Source organism: Trichechus manatus, unplaced genomic scaffold (genome assembly GCF_000243295.1).
Source record: "Trichechus manatus latirostris isolate Lorelei unplaced genomic scaffold, TriManLat1.0 scaffold00142, whole genome shotgun sequence".
Classification (NCBI taxonomy): domain Eukaryota; kingdom Metazoa; phylum Chordata; class Mammalia; order Sirenia; family Trichechidae; genus Trichechus; species Trichechus manatus.
The window spans coordinates 2,346,561-2,369,144 of record NW_004444078.1 but is presented as its reverse complement, the minus strand read 5'-3'; the positions used below and the strand labels follow the sequence as shown (position 1 = coordinate 2,369,144).

At 41.0% G+C, this 22,584-nt stretch overlaps 1 protein-coding gene across 5 annotated transcripts in view; it reads left to right on the top strand.

Moving 5' to 3' along the window:
• MFSD6 (major facilitator superfamily domain containing 6) overlaps positions 1-11,444 on the top strand; it is a 95,094-nt gene extending 83,650 nt beyond the window's left edge. For all 5 annotated transcript variants that reach the window (XM_004385580.2, XM_023739876.1, XM_023739873.1 and 2 more), the window contains 4 exons: positions 3,407-3,568; positions 4,497-4,595; positions 5,904-6,184; positions 10,534-11,444. In XM_004385580.2, coding sequence (XP_004385637.1) covers positions 3,407-3,568; positions 4,497-4,595; positions 5,904-6,184; positions 10,534-10,737 — 746 coding nt within the window. In that variant the 3' untranslated portion in view covers positions 10,738-11,444. The remainder of the gene's footprint in view (positions 1-3,406; positions 3,569-4,496; positions 4,596-5,903; positions 6,185-10,533) is intronic.
• Positions 11,445-22,584: the final 11,140 nt, after the last annotated feature.

Below are 22,584 nucleotides of genomic sequence, written 5' to 3'. Positions count from 1 at the left end.
ACCTATGAGGCATGTAATCCAATGTACCCAGTAAAAATAGTATTTATTTCGTTATGGATCTACTAAGGAAGATCATGCCTGGTAATTTTGATTGAATGCCAGACATTGTGAATTTTACCTTGTTGGGTGCCAGATATTTTTGTATTCCTATAAATATTCTTGAGCTTTGTTCTGGAAACAGTATGATCCTTTGGGTCTCGCTTTTAAGATTACTTAGGTGGGACCAAAGCATGTTTAGTCTAGGGCTAATGATTTTATACTATTGACCCAAGACCCTTTTAAGTCTGACAGCCTTGAGGTTGCTATGCTGTGAGGAAGCCTAAGACACATGAAGAGGCCATGTGAGCCCCATGCGTGAATCATGAGTTTTTCCAGTCCGGCAAAACTGTGTCCAGCCTTATATGGGTTCTGAGTACTAATCTTTGTAATTCTTTTGGGTAGTTCTTTCCCTGGCTTTGAGGAGTTCTTCACATGCAGGAGGGAGGAATCCCTGCAGTTGGGGTGATTAGGGAAGGCTTCACAGAGGAAGCTAAATTTTCTGGCCACTGAAGAATTTAGAGAGGATCATGCCTATTTTTTTTTTTTTTTTTTTTGGCTTTTCACCCTTCTCCCTTATTTCTACTCACCTCATTGTGCCATCTTTGCTGATCCTACACCCACTGGCTCTCAGATACTTTCCGCACCCTGCATGGCAGGTTGCTGATGATTTCTGTTGGATGTGTTTCCCAGGATCTAGTCTCCTGGTTTCTGCCTGCGTTCAGCTAGTGCAGTGGTTCTTAACCATTAGACTCACCAGAAGAGCTTTTAAAACTCCCAGTGCTGCATGTGAGAACAGTTACACCAGACTTTAAGAGTGCACCCAGGCATTCATACTTTTTAAAGCTCCCGAGGTGATTCGTGTGTGCAGCCAAAGTTGATCAGTGAGCTAATGAGAGGCACAGGTGGGAGATCACAGGAAGAGAGGCTGTTGTTGTTGTTAGGTGCCGTTGAGTCGGTTCCAACTCGTAGCAACCCTATGTACAACAGAACAAAACACTGCCTGGTCCTGCGCCATCCTCACAATCATTGTTATGTTTGAGCCCATTGTTGCAGCCACTGTGTCAATCTACCTCATTGAGGGTCTTCCTCTTTTTTGCTGACCCCTCTACCTTACCAAACATGAAAGAGGAAGGGGGAGAAAAAAACAGGGCATTTCTATCTTTCCCGCTCATGCAGCATCTTTGTGTGAGCTTTGGAGATTGTTCCTTCTAATCCTTTTAGATGATTCTTTCCCTGGCTTCTCGTAGTTTCCTCACATGCATGAGCTGATCAGTCCTCTGCTAAGTACTTGAGGGGACCCTCAGCAGCCTTCGGAGTTCTCTCTGAAACTGTCTCCTCTGTGGCACTCTGCCCTGTGAACTCCAGCTGCCTTGGTCTCCCTAGACTCAGCTCCATCTTCTCAACTCACTTGTTCCCCATCCCTGTCCCATGGCTGGAAACCTTCACTAGGCAGTAAGCTGGGTACCTCGTTTGCTTCCAGTCTCAAGGATCACTGCCTGTGTTATCTGATGTCCAGTGCCTTGAGAGCTGCTGTTTCATGTATTTTGTCTGGTTTCTAGTTATTTCAGGAAGGAGGGTAAGTACAGTTCCTATTGCTTGTTCCATTTTGGTCAGAAGCAGACTAATATCAGATCAAATATTAAATGAATATTGGTCTTTTAAGTTTAATTTTCCAAGATATAAATTCTGTTTCTGATGATATTGCCCCTAAAAGAATATTTTTTAAGGAGTAAGCCCAGGACTTAATCTCAGCAGAACCAAATGATTTCTTAATCTTGTATAGCTATAAGCCTTTTGCAACAGTATCTTTTTATTATATTTAAAGTAGTGCCTTAATAAAAATTTTAATTCAGACAGTGGATAGTTGCTGTGTATTAGAATAATGACCAATTTTTTTTTTCATTTATTATCTCCACCCTCTCCCCTCCCCTTCCTGCAAATGTTGAAGATATAACAAAACTGGTAATGATGGTATTGTACGTTTTCACTACACTCTTTTGGAAAACAAGTTGTAATGATATATTAAAAAGCACAAAAATTATTGTATCTTTTGAATAATCAACCCCACTTGTAGAATTCTGGATTCCTGGTGGCACAGCGGTTAAGCGTTTGGCTGCTAACCAAAAGGTCGGCAATTCGAATCCACCAGCTGCTCTGTGGAAACCCTATAGGGCAGTTCTACCCTGTCCTGTAGGGTTGCTAAGAGTCGGAATCGACTCAGCGGCAACGGGTTTGGTTTTGTAGAATTCTAGCCAGTGTAAATAATCTAAGGTTTGTAAAAATCTCTGTCTCCAAAAATGTTAATCATGGTGTTAATGGAAAAAAAAATAGAAATAATCTTAATGTTAAAATGTAGGTGCTTAGTTAAATAAAGAAGGAGCCCCGGTGGCACAGTGGTTAAGTGCTTGGCTGCTAACAGAAAGGTCGGCAGTTCAAACCTATGAGCTGCTCTTTGGAAGAAAGATGTGGCAGTCTGCTTCTGTAAAGATTACAGCCTTGGAGCTGGAAAAAAATGTAGAACAAAATTCTAACACACACAAAAAAGACCAGACTTAACTGGCCTGACAGAGACTGGAGAAACCTCAAGAGTATGGCCCCCCGGACAACCTCTTTAGCTCAGTAATGAAGTCACTCCTAAGGTTCACCCTTTAGCCAAAGATTAGATAGGCCCATAAAACAAAACAAGACTTAAGGGGCACACTAGCCCAGGGGAAAGGACTAGAAGGTAGAAGGGGACAGGAAAGCTGGTAATAGGGAACCCAAGATCAAGAAGGAAGAGTGTTGACATGTCATGGGGTTGTTAACCAATGTCATAAAACAATATGTGTACTAACTGTTTAATGAGAAGCTAGTCCTGTAAACCTTCATCTAAAGTACAATAAAAAAAATTACTGATTACTTTTCTGTCACTATAGAAGTTTTGTTTCTTCTAGTACTTCATCTAAATGATATCATACAATATGTACTATTTTATACCTGGTTTCTGAACAATGTTTTTGAGATGCATCAATGTCATTTCATGTATTAATAATTTATTCTATATTACAAAATAATTTTCCATTGTATGGATATACCACAATTTGTTTATCCATTCACCTGTTAAGAAACATTTAAGTTATTTCCAGTTTTTGTAATGAATAAAGGCACTAAGAACATTCAAAAAACAAAAAAAAGATTACAGCCTTGGAAACCCTGTGGAGCACTTCTGCTCTGTCCTATAGAGTTGATATGAGTTGGAATTAATTCGATGGCAGAGAGTAGTGGTTAGTAGTAGTAGTAGTTAAAGAAATAATATAATTCACGTTTCAAAAAAGAGTTACCATGGAGTGCTGACAAGACAACCCCTTCTTCTCCTCTGTCTCTCCAGGAGTGACCCACGCGGCCATCTGGGCAGCTTGCATTTCTTACCTCAGTGCAGCAGTTCCCCCAGAGCTGAGGACGTCTGCCCAGGGCATCCTGCAGGGCCTGCACCTGGGTCTGGGGCGAGGCTGTGGTGCCATGATCGGAGGCGTGTTAGTCAATTATTTTGGTAAGAATGGCTTTCTCTTTTTTCCTTTCCTCTTTGATAAAAGTTTGATTTCTCAGCAATACTTCAGTAAACACTCAAGTTATTACTGGAGATTGCCAGAAACTGAACTCCAGTATTCATACTCTCTTTCTAGAGTTCATGGTAGTCATAACAGTAAAGCAGTGTGCTTATTCGGTCATTAGGATGATTAGAGCCAGCCTGTAACCATGCATGCGCCTCTGGTGAGCTGCTCAGTGAGGTGCTGCAGAGACCTCAGATGAGCCAAATGAATGAGCACGTGTGCTTTTGGTTTTAAGTAAGGTAGCCTAAACCTGATGATAGTAATGCTAGGGAAAAGAAAATCTATCATTGTTATTCCATCAGGAGATTGTGAACCAGAAAAATCTAACTATATGCTGGCTTTGGTAATGTCACTACATCTGTAACAACACAGTCTGTCTGCCTTGTCAGATCTCCTTCATTGGAAACATCGGGGGCTGGAGTGGAAATGAAGAATGTTCTGCTCCAGGGATCTTGATTGTTCAGTTATCTGTATACGGTGGGCCCAAGATGTCTGAATTCATAGCACAATTTGTGCTCTGCTGTTCCAGCTACAGATTAATAGAGCTGTTTGATAACAGTTGGGTTAAATGGTCTTTATGAAAAGGAGATCACTATTGAATGTTATGGCAAAAGGCACTTAGACAATCGTTTATAAATACAGTTACACAATTCACCTAGGACAGATCCAATACTAGCTCCTGGGTCTCCTGATACCTACCCAGCCCTGTGTTTTTACCACTATATCAAGCTAATGGCCAGTCGCTTTTCTTTGGTTCATCCCAAGTTCTGCTGCCTTTGCCTGCACTTCAGAACATTGACGGCTTTGGATGAGGGCTGTCAGCATTTCCCGGAATTACTTTATACAGTGCTCTGTTTGTTTTCACAGGGGCTGCTGCAACCTTCCGAGGAATTGGCATGGCCTGCCTGGTGATCCTCCTGCTCTTTGCCCTGATCCAGTGGCTGGCAGTGCCAGATGAGGAAGAAGGTAAACATCCCCATTCTTGACGGTTCTGAAGATTCAAACTATGGGAATTCTACACACACACTACATAACCCCATAAGTGGTAACAGAGTGTACAACAGATCTATTTGGTGTATAAATGAACTTATGAATAGCATTGCTTGAGAGAAGCCACCTACTATGTTGAAAAGAATATTGGTTCTTTTAAGTAGCCTGGGATTTTCTCATTTTTGTTTTATGGTACGAGGTACTGGGGAAAGTTTTAAATTTCTCTGGTATTCTGAAGGAATTTCAAATTTAAGTCAAATATATATAAAGTTATAAAGTAATTTTACTACTGGGGATAGGAAGTGATATTCATCTTTATGCCTTTGCCTTCATTTTAAAAAAAAACTCTGAAACATCTAAACCTTAAATTTGAAATTTTCTCTGCAGCAAGCATGACCTTTTTAAAAAATGGCTATACAATGTGTAGATAAAGAGTAAGTTGAATCTTTGTTTATGGAGAAGGCCAACCAGTAGAACAGTAATAATCTTGCTCAGTTCTTGGGTCCTAGAACAGGGCTCGTCTTCGTTGAGTATCCTACCTTTGAGGAGCCTTTGCTTCTACCTGGAGAGAAAAACTAGCTTATACCAGAAACTCCAGAAATAGATTTTAATTCCAGTAGGTAACTCAGAAAGATCAAACTGATTTTTCTCACTCATGTTCTTTTATAATCCTAACTGGATCACATATTTTATACAGCCTTGGTCCATGCCTTCTGTAAAAGGCCAATAGAAACAGCTATCACATGCCTTTCCCTGTATATCTGATGTATATCTTTAAAATCACAAACCTGTAAATGGGTAAGGCAGCATTCACTATAACCATCCCACAGATGTTATATCTAAGTTAAATGAATAATAGATTTAATAAGTTGTTACTAGTTGCTGAATCAGCTGTGACTCATGGTAACCCGTTGTGTAACAGAATGAAATGTTGCCTGGTCCTGTGCCATCTTCATGATTGTTGGTATATTTGAGTCCATTGTTGTGGCTATTGTGTCAATGCATCTTATTGAGGGTTTCCCTCATTTTTGCTGATGCTCTCCTCTACTTTACCAAACATGATGTCCTTTTCTAGCAACTTACTGTATATTAAACCCTATAAGGAGACCCTAAAAGATGACATCATGTTTATTTATTCAGGCTTACAACAAGAAGTCCCTGATAAACAGCAATTTATTAATGTTGTCTCAGCACACTAGAATGGGCTTATGGGATTGTTGCTTTTTTGGCTTTGTTTAAATATGAAAACCCTGAGACATGATTTAAACATTATTTTCTCTCCAGACAAGACAATGTTGGCAGAGAGGATTCCTGTTCCCTCTAGTCCTGTTCCCATAGCAACCATCGACTTGGTACAGCAACAGACAGAAGATGTCATGCCACGCATTGAGCCCAGACTTCCGCCCAAGAAAACCAAGTACCAGGAAGAACAGGAAGATGTGAACAAACCAGCCTGGGGAGTCAGCTCTTCTCCCTGGGTGACCTTTGTGTATGTGCTCTACCAAATTAAAGAGAGGATGCAACTAACAAGAGACAGCCGTGCTTCTGAAATACAACCTTTACAGGTAAAATTGTTCTGCTGTTAGCAATATGACCATTCATCAACGATACCTTAAGTGGGCTCAGTTGTTTTAATTTATCCAATTATTCACTCAAAAAGATATTTTGAAGGTTTATTGATGAAAATAGACATGCAAATAAATAATTTCACTACTCTGTGATAATAGAGGTGTATACAAGGGCCCAGAGAGGGAAAATTCTGCATTATGGAATTTAGGAAGACTTCACAGAGGAGGCAGTATTTCTTGAATGAAATTAAATAAAAGTACTCTGATTTTGTATATTCCTTTAAAATTTCAGGATTGGCAATTGCCAGGCATAATGAGAATATATGATTTTTGACCTGGGGGACCCATATTAATCTCTGTAACTCCAAAATTCTAATGCTGGGCATTATATGTAAGAGAACCTCAATAAATACCTGTGAAACAGAGTCAATCAATGCAGCCACTGCATGGTCTGATAGAGCACCTAACTCAGTGGAAGTGTGGTTTCACTGGTCTCCCCTGAGTAAAATCAAATCATGTTGATAAAACAGTGTGGGTAATTGTGCAACTAAAACTATATCCTGATTGTGAAAAATGAATAAGTGACTTCTATGAACAGTTTGGCCAAAGTAATGAGTCCACTTCCCCCTTTTTATATCAGTCACTTCCTTTTACTTATATCATTATAAGTTCTGTATCTAGAGTCACTTCACAGGACACATAAGAAAAGAAAGGGGAAAGACTTAAAAATAAAGGGTAATTTGGGTAATTTCCTTCTTAGAAAATTTGTTGAACCACCTTGATTAAATTTATCATGAATTTGTAAACTAACATAGAATCTTTGCATAATTTAACCCAGTCTGATTCTTCATTGGTAGCCGTGATGCATGATCTTATTTATTTATCCATCAAGATAATAAACTCACATAAATCCTTTGCTTAATCAAGAACTGGAATATAAGTCAACAACAAAAAGACAAACAATCCAATTAAAAAATGGGCAAAGGACATGAACATACACTTCACCAAAGAAGACATTCAGGCAGCTAACAAATACCTGAAAAGATGCTCATGATCATTAGCTATTAGAGAGATGCAAATCAAAACTATAATGAAATACCACCTCACCCTGACGATAATGGCTGGCGCTGATCAAAGAAACAGAAAACAACAAATGCTGACGAGGTTGTGGGGAGATTGGAACTCTTATACGCTGCTGGTGGGATTGTAAAATGGTACAACCACTATGGAAAATGGTATGGTACTTCCTTAAAAAGCTAGAAATAGAAATAGCATATAACCCAGAAATCCCACTCCTAGGTGTATATATCCTACAGAAATAAGAGCTGTGACACGAACAGACATATGCACACCCATGATCATTGCAGCATTATTCATGACAGTAAAAAGATGGAAACAACCTAAGTGCCCATCAGCGGATGAATGGATAAACAAATTGTGGTGCATACATACAATGGAATACTACACAACAGTAAAGAATAATGATGAATCCATGAAACATCTCACAATATGGATGAATCTGAAGGACATTATTTTGAGTGAAAGAAGTCAATCACAAAAGGACAAATACTGTATGAGATAACTATTTTAAAAAGTCAGGAATAGCTTTACACACAGAAACATTCTTTGATGGTTACCAGAGGTGGGAGGGAGAGGGAGAATCACAGACTAGATTGTAGGTATGTATTAACTCTGGTGAAGGGAAAGGCAGTATGGGGGAAGTCAGCACAATGTGACCAAGGCAAAGGAAGACACTGAGAAGTATGCAAGAATTTGAACTGCTGACTTTTTGGTTAGCAGCTGTAGCTTTTAACCACTGCATTACCAGGGCTCCATGGTGAATACTATAACGTATAGATTACTATAACATATCCTGCAACAACAGTAATGACAAACAACAATTTGCGAGTGGATAAAAGGTAAATATGTATGCTAAATAGGTGTGGGAGGTCGTACAGGAGTATACCCGCATGTATATGTAGATACGGATATTTCTACATACGTATTTATATGTACTACATATATATTCATATATGTTATAGAGCACATAGAGGGTACAGTTAGGGAAACTTTATATAGATATAACCAAACAACTCGAGGGACTGAGTAACTGGGCTTGTAGGCTAAGGATCATAGTCTTTAGGGTCATCTAGGTCAGTTGGCATGACATAGTTCATAAAGATAATGTTCTATGTCCTTGTTTGGTGAGTAGCATCTGGGGTCTTAAAAGCTTGCGAATGGCCATCTAAGATACAGCTATTGGTCTCTTCCCATCTGGAGCAAAGGAGAGTGAAGAAAACCAAAGACTCAAGGAAGCAATTAGTCCAGAGTACTAATGGCATACAGAAACTGCAGCCTTCTCTAGTCTGAGACCAGAAGAACTAGATGGTGCCTAGCTAACACTACTGACCCGCTCTGACCAGGATCACAGTAGAAGGTCCCAGTTAGAATGGGAGAAAAATGTAGAATAAAATTCAGATTCATGGTCTGATACAGACTGGAGGAACCCCTGAGACTATTGCCCTTAGACACCCTTGGAACTGAAGTTACTCCCAGAGCTCACCTTTTAGCCAAAAAATAGACTGGCCTGTTAAATCAACAGTAACATCCATGAGGATGAGAACAATAAACTAAACGAGACCAAAAGGGCAACATCTGCACAAAAGCAAAGATGAGGAGGCAGGGAGGGTCAGGGAAACCGGATGAATGGAAATAGGGAACCCAGGGTGGAAATGGGGAGAGTGCTGACACATTGCAGGGATTGCAACCTATATCACAGAACAGTTTGTGTATGAATTATTGAATGGGAAATTAATTTGCTATGTAAACTTTCATCTAAAGCACAATAAAATGTTAAAAAGAAAAAACTGGAGTATCGGGGTAGGCAGAGAATATAAAGGATTCTAATATCTTGAAGCAGGGAGGTGAAAGAGGAGAAAGGATGATACCTGGTGCTTGAATAGCCATGTTTTTATTACTCTGGGTACTCATCCTCATTTTCACAGAAGCCTGTAAGGCTGAAATAGCACTGTAAAAAAAAGTCTTTTTCCCCTGGTATGTTAAAGTTAACCAGAACTGTTAGATGTTGTGGCATAATTATTCTTATGAAGACATCATTATGCTAAGTTTTTTTTTTTTTTTTTTGGTTACATTTGAGACAATCACAGAAATGAATTTTTTTTTTTTTTTTTTGTGCTTAGCTATTTAAAGCAATGGATACTAATTCAGAGGAAAAATCCATCTTTTTAAAAACATGATTCCTGGCTTGTAAAAACCAAAATGAACATAGCATGTTATAGAAACTGCTGCAGGTGATGTACTAGAGTGAGTAGGTACTCACAGTTTGTTACATAAGTGCCTGTTTCCATTCCCTTTTTTAGCCTGGATGTTCTGTCTTATTTAAGTGTAGTTTGATATCCCAAATATAAATTTGGACTTTTAACTCCAGGATATGTTTCTCCTGGATTTATTTCTGAGGATGAGAATGCTTTATTACTCACTGTTAGACAAGGCATATGGGAGCCCTGGTGGTGCAGATGGTTAAGCACTCAGCTGCTAACAGGTTGGTGGTTCAAACCTACCCAGCCACTCTGCAGAAAAAAGACCTGGCGATCTGTTTCCGTAAACATTACAGCCAAGAAAACCCTAAAGGGTAATTCTGCTCTGTCACATGGGGTCTCTGTGAGTTGAAATTGATTTGATGGCACCCAACAACAAACAAGGTGTCTTCCCACTCTTGAATTCTGTGGTCCTAGCCAGTGGCACAGAGTCCCTTGGTGGTGCACATGGTTAACACACTTGGCTGCTAACCAAAAGGTTGGAGGTTCGAGTTCACCCGGAGGTGTCTTAGAAGAAAGGCCTGGCGATCTACTGAAAAATCAGCCATTGAAAACCCCATGGAGCGCAGTTCTACTCTGACACACATGGCGTCACCGTAAGTCGGAATTGACTCGATGGCAACTGGTTTTTAGCAAGTAGCCTGAGCTTCAGTTATTCAGTGCTGCATGCCAGGGACTTGCCACAGTGGCTGGTGGGGGCTCAGTCAATATCTGCTGATGTACATTGCTGGACTAGCAGTATCAGGCATCTTGGTAGTAATGTTCCTCTGTCCATGAGAGACGTCTACTCATAGTGTTTGTGTTTTTCATGCGGCTTTGGCAGTTGCACATAGGAAAGGAGATGAAAGGTAAGACATTCTATCCTTATTACTCTATTATTTGTTCCCTGAAGTGGACACTTCAGGATGGTTCCCCCATGTTTCTTATATCTTAACTTGAAAACATATGAAAAGTGTTAGATTTATTTGCTGTCACTGACCATGAGGTTATCTCCGGTTTCCCTCCCAGGGGACCAGTGAGAATCGGGAACATTCTCCAGCTGATGGAGCCCAGCCTGTCCCGCGTGAGACTCATGCTGAACCATCCAGAAATCAGCCAGCCCCTAAAGCAGCCGCATCTCAGACTCAAACCAGCCCTGCTCACCCCAGTGTGGACCAGCGCGTGGAGGCAAGTCAAGAGCAGTGGGCCCAGCCTGCTGCAGGAGGACACTGAGGGGACCTGCTCATCTCACACCCTGCATGGAATGGGTTCCGCTGCCAGTACAGAGGAGAGTTGCCCCAAACCCAGGACACACCTCCCCTTGAGGATCATAGCACCACATATGCTTCTAAATATCTAAACTCATTAACATTGAAACACGCACACACACAGGAGCTACAGTACATGTTGGCAGGAAAAGGTAAACTTTCATAATCCCATTGGAATTACAGAAAGGAAATGGAGTTCAATGAGGACTCTCAGCTCTTTTTGTTGGTGAGGTTAAATGCTACAGGATTCTCTGCCAGTGCAGTAAGAGCTGAAACCAGCAGTTACACTGAGTAAGTGGAGGAAGCATGTCTCAAGGTGAATGCTGATATAATTTCCCTCTTCTGATTATTTATTCTAATGAGCTGGTCCTTAAGGGTAAACCAGGAAGAAACAGCATACATCTATAATTTTGTTTCTCTTGAGGAGAATCATTTCAAAAATTGTAAGACATATTTAAAAAGTAGCCAGATAAAAGTTAGGAACATATATGTTTTTGTTTAAAAAGAAAAGGGAAAAATTTTCATGAGAAACTTTACACATCCTAGCAAGTATATTTTTATATGTGTATGGGGTATAATGAAAATAGTTGATTGTTTGAACAGCAAAAGCTATTATTGATGACTGCAAGCTAAACTGAGTTTTAAAATGCCTTTTTTTTTAAAATGGGCTTTACGAAAGACCAGAAATGAGGGAATATTTAAAATAAACCAACTCAGTATCCTGTGGCTTGTTAGACATGGGTTTACTAAATATGTTGATACTGTAAGTAGCCTTTATCACTATTTACCATTTCATAGTGATTTGGGCTCTAATTAGCTGATTGAATAAAACAAAACAAAAATAACTGAATTCCTAAGGCTTTCTTTAATTAAGCAATGCTATGGGGTCGCTATGAGTCGGACTAGACTCAACGGCAGTGGGTTTGGGTTTTTGTTGTTGTTGTTGTTTATTTACAAATAACAGTATAAGATTTAAGTGCCTGGGGGAGGGATAGATACAATTTGTAAAAATTACATAACGGGTCAGTTTTTATCGCTTTGTTTTTGGTTAGGGGAAAGGATAGTGGATAGGAAACCAGGAATGGGAAGGAAAGGAATAAAAAGTAACTCTACTTTCCAACGACTGAAGAGCAAATCTCAGTGTATTATTTCCCATGAAGAATGGGAAAGTGGGCACTGGAGAGGCAGACACTGGAGAATTCAGATGCGGGTATGCAATTATAAACATTACAGTGACAGTCAGGACAATGACTGGGTGAATCATGCCGAAAGCTTGCTGCTAAAAATGAAAGCTGAGGTTCGTAGGAAGCCGTGGGAGAGGGCCCTGGAGAAGGGAACACTGCTTAGCTGAAGGTCAACTAGTTTTAATAGCTGTGGACCAGCACAGGAGTGAGGAAAGAAGAGAACAAAATTTAAAATCAGCAACTCACCTTGCCCTCTGACCCTGATTGGACGGCCTCAATTGTCAAGTGAGGGCTCCTCCATGACACAAAGGGCTGCCTCACACTGCATCTGGGAGATGGAAATTCTACAGTTGGATGTCTAGCTGCACCACAAAACACGGCTTGAAACTAAAATAGCAGAGAGAAATAGAATTAAGTAAATAGTTATTTTTGCACTTGAACTGAAAAGTACTGTACTGTAAATTATCATGACTCATTTTAAGTGACCTTTAAAATCAGATGTATTTATTATGCTTATGTAATTGTAGAAATAAATAAATGGGTGACAGGCTGAACCCCACCTATGAATGTACAGTATGTGGATTTGTGAAACTGTCAGAAGTCAAAAACTTATACTGTATCTTGTGTTTACAGTTCTGATTTTATTCCTTTGAAAAGCCTGCTGTTTTGGAAATACACAGTTGACATGTTGAAATAAAAATAAATACAATTTTTAAATGTTTCTTAAATGATAAAGATGTGACTAAACAAATAAAAGTCCTTTACGGTGTAATGAATTAGGCCAAATTCAACAGGCCTTTGTAATGGAACGTTTACTGTGAGAGCTGATTCAATAATGCAGTAATTTCCAGCCTTTTAGAGCAGATGCCCTCATGGGTTTGTGAACTTTGTGACTTTTTCTTCTTGTCCTCAAAATGCCATGTGCCATTTTAAAAAACATTAAAGTGAGTTCAAATTAAATTTTGATTTGAGGATTTTATAACCCCTCTGGAGATCCCTGGAAATCCCCAGGGGTGTCACAAAGCCCAGGCTGGTAATGACTGCCTTAATGACTTATTTCATGCTGTTTCCTCTATGATTGTGGGAAAAGTAAATTACCCCAGAGTGCTGAGCTTGTGTGGCTCCAAAGAGGTTACTTGCTAATTATTAAACTATTCCTCAAAGCCTTCTGTAGGATAATAGGTGATTATAATACATACATCGTCCAAGAGCCAGTAAACCTCATGAAAAGGCTACAAATTCATAGGAAGAATATGCTGCTAAAAAAAAAAAAAAAAAAAAAGTCAGCTTATTGTTTCTGCCATGGTACACACTAAGCAGGTAGTTGGCAGTTCCTTCTGTTACCGAACCTGGGAAGGTGAGTTCTGTCCATCGCGCTCAGACTTACCAATAAGCTGGACTCCTGTCTTTGAGAAAGAGAAAGTAACTTTATTGCAATTGGTAGACCAAGGAGCCGGGAGGAAGTTCCTCAGATCCAACTCCTCGAGCTACGGGGAATCAGGGCTTGTATGTGATTTGGGTAGCAAGATGGTGGCCATGCAGGCATACTGGGGACGGAAAATTCTAGAAGGCAGCCAGGAAACAGGAGGTGATGTGGTACTTGTTGGACTTCTCACTTCAGAATAGGGTCCAGGTGATTATTTTCCTTCTGATTCATTCCTCCTCTTGCTGTCTCCTCTGTTGAGGTCAATTAGCAGTCACAGCTGGCCCTTCTGCACATGCAGGGCGGTCCAAATCTGGCTTGGGTTAGTTTAAGGACTAATGGTAATTTACTGGCATTCGTAGGGTCAGGTTATACTTCCAGTATGCTGGGCAGGGGGCTGGTAGCGGTGGGGGACCACTACTTCAGCAATATTCCTCTCAGCCAATCTGGAGTTAAGCAATGAATCTGGAAGAAGGGGAATCACACCCATAGTTACTGGGTGCTTGTTATGTGCTTATGAAATTACCATTTGGCTTTAAACAACCCTATGGGTCATATATCACTATCCCAATTTTAAATATTGCATGAGGATTATAAAGCTAACAGAGCTTAAGTTACATAATCAAGGTCACAAAGCCAGGATTCAAACTCAAATCTGCCTGATGACAAAGGCTGAGTCTGCCCAGCACATCCACCACCCCAGGAGGCGGGAGACCATTCTTTGCTCCTGCTCTGGTGGAGCAAGCCATAAAGCAGCCCTGGCCTGAACCATTATCTTGTGTGCCTGATACATATATGTGTGTGGTTGTGTTTCCATTTAGGATTTCTAGATATTCTAAGGTACCTAGAAATCCGGCACCTTCAAAAAAAATTCTTGGCACTTTGTTAACTATGAGAGTGACAGACTCCTTACATCCTGGAGGTGACTTGGTTGGTTTGGCAACCCTGAAGAGAAAACTCAAAGAGACTCTGAAGACCAGTGCCACGGGAGTGAGAAAGGGCAGGCAGACACTCCCACAGATTGGTATCCTGAGGCCATGGCTTTGTACAGAGCAGCATTGTCCAATAGAATTTACTGTGATGATGGAAGCACTCTATTTGTGCTGTCCAGTATGGTAGCCATTGTTGTTAGTTGCTGTTGACTCCAACTCATGGTGGCCTTATGTATAACAGAACGAAACATTGCTGAGTCCTGCGCCATCTTCACAATTGTTGATACATTTGAGTCCACTGTTGTCAATCCATCTCATTGGGGGTTTCACTCATTTTCATTGGCCCTCTGCTTTACCAAACATGATGTCCTTTTCTAGCAGTTGATCTTTCTTGATGATGTGTCCAAGGTAAGTGAGTCGAAGTCTTGCCATCTCACTTCTAAGAAATGTTCTGGTTGTATTTCTTTTAAGACTGATTTGCTTTTTCTTTTGGCAGTCCACAGTATATTCAGTATTTTTCGCCAATACCACAGTTTGAATGCATCAATTCTTCTGTCTTCCTTTTTCATTATCCATTTTTTGCATGTATATGAGGCAATTGAAAATACCATGTCTTGGGTCAGGCGCACCTTGGTCATCAGAGTGACATCTTGGCTTTTTAAAACTTTAGAGGTCCCCCCCCCCACCGAAGATTTGCCCAATGCAATATCCATTAGCTCTAAGCATTTGAAATGTGGCTAGTGGGTCTGAGGAATTAGATTTCTAAATTTATTTGAACAGCTACATGTAGCTTGTGGCTACTATATTGGACAGCACAGGTAGAGAGGAAGAGATCACCTTTGACAGATCTCTGGGCCTCCGTTTCCCTATCTTCAGCAAGAGAGGCTGGACTTTACAAGTAAGTTTTCTGTGAAGCTGAGGGCATGCTCGTGCCAAGCTGACTGTTGGGGAGTAAGAGGTGATTTTCCATTCAGAAGTTCATCTGCCGTGTGTTGAAAGGGGGCAAGGTTCAGGCTTCTAAAGCCTCAAACCACCCTGTTCCATTTCAGCAAAGCTCTAAGAATACCCAGCTCAAGAATTCCAAACCACCGGGCAGATGGGAGACTACCTGGAAAGTGACGGAATAAAGGGGTGGAAGAAGTGAGGAGTGGTTTCTTAGGTCTCAGAAAGTAATTTACCTTATGCTAGTACAAACTGTGGCTTACAATAAAGGAGTAACTGGAAACTTGCTAATGGCTAGGATGGGGAAGAAGTGAGCTAGTCCAGGTAACTCTCTCTCACTCAGCTCCCATCTGCCTTGGGCAGCTTATGTGGGACCACTTGTCTCACTGTGGCTCCAGAAGTTCCCAGCTTTTAGGTGGCAACTGAGGAAGCTTACAGAGCTGGGGTTAGGTGTGCAGGCTCTGGGGTTGACTGTCTGGATTAGAGTCCCAGCTCTGCCAGTGAGAACTTACATTTATACATAAACCTCTCTGGGCCTTGGGTCCCTCCTCCGTGAAATTGAGGTGATTGATTATAGGTTGGTTTGATATTTAAGCGAGATACCTAACACATAGTGCATGTTCCATAAATATTCCCATCATTGCGTGGCAAATGGCCCAGGGCAGGAATTGTTCTAATTTTCCCATCCAGAGCCTAGCCACTGGCTTTTAATATTTTGTTGATGTTTATAAGCCTAGTCAATTCCCCCAAACTACAATGCCATGCTAATTATGTCTACCTAATAAGCTATACAATAAATGTTCAGTTCCAACATGCATTGTAAACATTTAAGGGGTTAGACGTATGAGTTAGTTAATAGACAAAATTAAGCAAAACATAAGTTGAAGAGGATGGAAAAAAATGACAAGTAGCAACGACAATTCCATAATATGCTAAATCTCAGAAAGGGAGAGATTATAAGGCATTTGTTCCACAATTTCAATTATCCTTTTTCTTCTAAGAGGTGTGCAATGCGATTGATTACTTTTGTGTGGCCTTTCTAGCCATAGTCTTGTACTCCCACCCAGGTGATTGGGCAGGACTGTGTGATAGGGTAATTGTGGCCCACCAAGGGGATTGGTCAGTTTTGCCTTAAAGCCAATTCCAGAAAAGAGAGGAGGATCCTACCACCACCAAGGAAGAATGGTCAGGAGCAGAGAGTGTGTCCTTTGGACCCGAGAGCCCTGCACTGAGAAGCTCCTGGAAGCAGGAGTCAGAGAGAGAAAGCTGTAACCCTGAAAATGGTGAGAAGTGGTGGCAGAAAAGACCCAGCAGCAGAGACCTGGCAGCAGGAGACGGCGTTGGGCTTCCCCACCCATGGAGAGAGAAAGCTGAATGCCTTTGCTGAGAAGCCTAGGGCCGGGGAGAGGCTTGCCTGTGAGCATGGTTGGGACGAGGCTACCCTGACTGGACAAGGCTATCCTGATGGAAGAACTATATCCTGAGTATTCCTGAGCCTGAAATGTAACTGTTACTTCCGTAATAAACCCCATAATTGTGAGTATGGTCTGTGACTTCTGTGTGACCATTGCAATCAGTTACCGAACCCAGTAGAGAAGTAGAGTGCTGTGCAAGGGACCGTTGGTGACAGAGTTGGTAAAGATGGCAAAGAGAGGAGGCATATCTGACCCCCGCCTCATAGGAATCAGCCTTGGGCTGTTGATCTTGATTCTCCTTTCCCGTTGTGAAGACAGAGGAGGTCAGACAACGCCCCCACGCCGTTTTTACAAGGTGTTAATAAACATTAAAAAAAAAAACTTTATAGTAATTTAACAAATACTGTTGTCTTTTTCAAATAGTCAGCTGAGGATGCCATTCTTTTAAACTGTAAACCTATATTTTAAAAAATGCAGGGCTTTTTTATTCCCTGAAAAGATCAATGGGGGTCTCAAGAAAATCACATCTATACCAGTGCTACTCAAAGTGTGGTCATGGACTGGTGCTGTCCATAAAGTGTTGCTGGTGTGTGACAAAATAGAAATTCAGTGTTTTGAAATGTTTAAGGCAATTCGACATTGCCATGATATACCAGCACATGATCATTGGGCTTATATTTTGTATGTCTTTTTTTAAAATTATTTAATTTTTCTAATAATTTAATTTTAGTGTATTTTACAAACGTATTGGTCTGTGATGGACTGGGAGGAAAAAACAGGTCCATCACCAGTTTGAGAAGCACTGATGTGAGCCACAATCTATAGTACGCATAGTTAGAAGTACATATGATTGGCATGTGCATAACATCAGCTGATATAGTCATCTCTTGAATGGGTTATTTACGGGGCCATTTCCTTGACTAACATTTTTTTGAAGATGGCAATATGAGAAGTGGAAAGAGGATGGAGCCTGGAAGGAGATACATTTGGGCTCAAATTCTGTTTTTACCACTTTAGCTATATGTTGTTCAATGACCTTCTCTTACTTTCTGTGAGTCTTTGCTCAGCTGTAAAATGGAAATCATACTAACATATTACAGAGTGGTTGTGAGGTTCAAATGAGGAGGCATAGAAAATGTCTGTATAGTGCTTGACTGTCAATAAATGTTGGTCTACTTCCACTTCCCCTTCTGGTTACTACCTTTTTGGAAAAAGGACCAACTCTAAAAAACAAACAGATCCCCCACCTTATTTAAACAATGCACAAAGAGCAGTTACCCCACTGAATGCAACTTCCAGGTCTTATTCTGATATTCACTCAATGCCAAATCTCCTGTGACCTATTAAGGTATTCCATTCAAGGATCATAGTAAAAATAGGCGAAGTTACTTAAAAAGACAACTAGCTTCCTAGGCCAGAGAAAGACTTTCCTGAAGCTGTTAATATAGCCTAATGAAGAATATGCTCATCAGAAGGCGGTGGGGATATAGGTAAATAACAAAAAATTAGAAAAACAGAAGTCACAAAGAGGAAAAAGTTGGCAGGGCCTGTACAGAGGAAGGTGTGGTCTTTGCCAACAGACTGGGTCTCTTATCCCATGAGCAAGGCTTCCTCTGTTGGGGGTGAATTACTTAATATGGCCCTTTTAGCCATGCATGGTCTTGTAACTCCCACACAATGACTGGGTGAGACAATGCAAATAAGGTGCTTGTGGACCACCAAGGGGATTGGACAGCTTGCTAAAAATATAAATAACGTGCATGGAACCCTGCAGGAGTGGGATCACGCAAATAAGATGTATGACACCCTAACAAAGCAATAGGTCAGTTTTACCATCCTGCTAGGCTTAAAAAGAGAGCCAATCCCAGAGCAGACAGGGGACCTCACTACCATCAGGAAAGAAGATTCAGGAATAGAGTGTATCATTTGGACATGGGGTACCTGGACTGAGAACCTCCTAGACCCAGGAGATAGAACTGTAAACCAGAGACGGCATGAGACTGCAACAAGCAGTGGCAGAAAAATGGCAGCAGCAGAACCAGGAGACCGGCGTGACGGTGGTGGGCTTCCTGGTCCCAGGAACAAGGAAACTACAGTGGATGTGCACACCTGAGCAAGACAGCTGAGCACCTTCAGGCAGGAGGCTTCCTGGAGGAGTGGGCTGCCCCTGGGCACTTACCTGTGGAGCTAAAAAGCTTTGTAACACTTGCGCAAGTCAGGCAGACCGAGGAGCCCAGGGACAGAGGGAGAGGCTTGCCTGTGGGCAGGGCCGAAGAGTGGTCCTGATTAAAGAACTGCATCCTGAGTCACTTCTGATCCTGAATTGTAACCTGTTACTTCCCTAATAAACCCCATAATTTTCAGTATTGTCTGTGAGTTCTGTGTAGCCATTACAACAAATTATCAAACCCAGCAGAGAAGAGTGCCGTGGGAGGGACAGCTGGGTGTCAGAAGTGGTGAAAACATTGGACGGTGGAGGCATGTCTGACCTCTGCCTCATAGAAATTAACCTTGGGCTGATGTTGATCTTGATTCTCCTCCCCACTGAAGTTAGAGGATCTCTGACTCCACCAAGCCATTTTTACAAGGGCGAAAGCTTTAGACTCTCTGGCCTGGTGAGATTAAACATGTGAATTATATAACAAACTCCCTTGATTCTATTTCTGTTCACCAAGCCGTCTTCTTATAAGCTGACCCCTTAGTATCTTCCGAGACAGAACCTGCTGGCCATACCAATTCAAGTACTTTTATCCTTATACCAGCTATATTTTTTTGCTGTGAATTATTAAATGGATGTTGTTGTTAGGTGCCATCGAGTCGGTTCTGACTCATAGGGACCCTACGTACAACAGAACGAAACAGTGCCTGGTCCTGCGCCATCCTTATGATTATTGTTATGCTTGAGCCCATTGTTGCAGCCACTGTATCAGTCCATCTCGTTGAGGGTCTTCCTTTTTTTGCTGACCCTACACCTTACGAAGCATGAAGTTCTTCTCCAGGGACTGATTCTTCCTGATAACATGTCCAAAGTATATGAGATGAAGTCTCACCACCCTTGCTTCTAAGGAGCATTCTGATTGTACTTCTTCCAAGACAGATTTGTTTGTTCTTTTGGCTGTCCATGGTATATTCAATATTCCTCACCAACACCATAATGTAAAGGCATCAATTCTTCTTCAGTCTTCCTTATTCATTGTCCGGCTTTTGCATGCATATGAGGCAATCGGCCAATGTGAGACAGGTCTTCTTTCAGTGCAATGACAAAAGTTAGGGTTCTGAGTCAATAAGGCCAAGTGTCACACCCAGTTAACTCACCAATGCTATGCAACCCAGTGAGGCAGCTGGCTCCTGGGGTCACCTAACAATACCTGTCTTGCTGCTGGCTTCTTCAAAATTACGTATCCATTATGTTATCACGCATAAGACCCTTCTTATGGGCAACAAGCTAATTTAAAAATTGTACATTTTTATCTCTGGGAAATATTCATATACAGAATAATATAAGATCCTATTTCTTTTTTTTTATTGTACTTTAGATGAAGGTTGACAGAAAAAACTAGCTTCTCTTTAAAGTTAGTACATATATTGTTTTATGACATTGGTTAACAACCCCATGACATGTCAGTACTCTCCCTTCTTGATCTTGGGTTCGTATTACCAACTTTCCTGTCTCCTCCTACCTTCTAGTCCTTGCCCCTGGGCTAGTGTCCCCCTTTAGTCTTGTTTTGTCCTGGGGGCATGTCTAATCTTTGACTAAAAGGTGAGCCCCCAGAGTCACTTCACTACTGAGTTAAAGGTGCCATACTCTTGGGGTTTCTCCAGTCTCTGTCAGACGAGTAAGTCTGGTCTTTTTTTTGAGTTAGAATTTTGTTCTACATTTGTCTCCAGCTCTGTCCAGGACCCTCTGTTGTGATCCCCATCAGAGCAGTAAGTGGTGGTAGCCAGGCACCATCTAGTTGTACTGGACTCAGTCTGGTGGAGGCCATAGTAGTTGTGGTCTATTAGTCCTTTGGACTAATCTCTCCCTTGTGTCTTTAGTTTTCTTCATTTTCCCTTGCTCCTGCAGGGGTGAGACCAGTGGAGTATCTTAGATGGCTGCTCACAGGCTTTTAAGATCCCAGACTCTACTCACCGAAGTAGAATGTAGAACATTTTCTTTATAAACTATGTTATGCCAGTTGAGCTAGATGTTCCCTAAGACAATGGTCCCCACAACCCTCAGCCCAGTAATTCCGTCCCTCAGGGAGTTTGGATTTGTCCATGGAGTTTCCATGACCTTACCCTGAACAAGTTGTGCTGGCTTCCCCAGCATTGTGTACTCTTACCCTTCACCAATCTATTGACTAGTGTTTTTCCACCCCCGCCCCTCCCCTCCCTCATAACCATCAAAGATTGTTTCTTTTTGTGTGTAAACCTTTTCATGAGTTTTTATAGTAGTGGTCTCATACAATATTTGTCCTTTTGTGATTGACTTATTTCACTCAGCATAGTGCCCTCCAGATTCATCCATGTTGTGAGATGCTTCGCAGATTCATCATTGTTCTTTATCGTTGCATAGTATTCTATTGTGTGTATGTACCATAGTTTGTGTATCCGCCCATCTGTTGATGGGCATCTAGGTTGTTTCCATCTTTTTGCTATTGTGAACAATGCTGCAATGAACAAAGGTGTGCATATGTCTATTCATGTGATGGCTTTTGTCTAGGATATATTCCTAGGAGTGTGATTGCTGGATCATATGGTATTTCTATTTCTAAGGAAGCACCATATCATTTTCCAAAATGGTTGTACCATTTTGCATTCCCACCAGCAGTGCATAAGAGTTCCAATCTCCCTGCAGCCTCTCCAACATTAATTTTCAGTTTTTTTGATCTGTGCCAGTAATGCCGGGGTGAGACAGTAACTCATTGTGGTTTTGATTTGCATTTCTCTAATGGCTACTGATTGCCAGCATTTCCTCATGTGTCTGTTAGCCACTTGAATGTCTTCTTTGGTGAAGTGTCTGATCATTTCCTTTGCCCATTTTTTAACTGGGTTGTCTTTTTGTTGTAGAGGTGTTGAATTTTCCTGTAGATTTTTGGGATTAGAACTTTGTTGGATTTGTAATAGTCAAATTTTTTTCCCAGTCTGTAGGTTCTCTTTTTACTCTTTTGGTGAAGTCTTTTGACGAGCGTAAGTGTTTAATTTTTAGAAGATCCCAGTTATCTAGTGTATCTTCTGGAGATTTTATGTTGTTAGTTATGGTTTATATCCTGTTAATGCCGTGTATTAGGGTCTTTAGCATTTATCCTATTTTTTCTATGATCTTTATAGTTTTTGGTTTTATATTTACGTCTTTGATCCATTTTGAATTAGTTTTTGTGTATGGAGTGAGGTATGGGTCCTGTTTCATTTTTTTGCAGATGGACATCCAATTTTGCCAGCACCATTTGTTAAAAAGACTGTCTTTTTCCCCATTTGATGGACTTTGGGCCTTTGTTGAAGATTAGGTGACTGCAGGTGGATGGATTTACATCTGGGTTCTCAATTCTGTTCCATTGGTCAATGTATCTGTTGTTGTACCAGTACCAGGCTGCTTTGACTAGCATAGCTGTATAGTAGGTTCTGAGGTCAGGTAGTGTGGGTCCTCCTACTTTTTCTTCTTCAATGCCTTACTTATCGGGGGTCTCTTCCCTTTCCATATAAAATTAATGATAGTTTTTTCCATCCCTTTAAAGAATGTTCTTGGAATTTGAATCAGGATTGCACTGTATTTGTATATTGCTTTGGGTAGAATTGTCATTTTCACAACATTGAGTCGACCTATCCATGAGCATGGTATGTTTTTCCATTTATGTAGATTTCTTTGGGTTTTTTGCAGTAGTGTTCTGTAGTTTTCTTTGTATAGGTCTTTTACATCTCTGGTTAGATTTATTC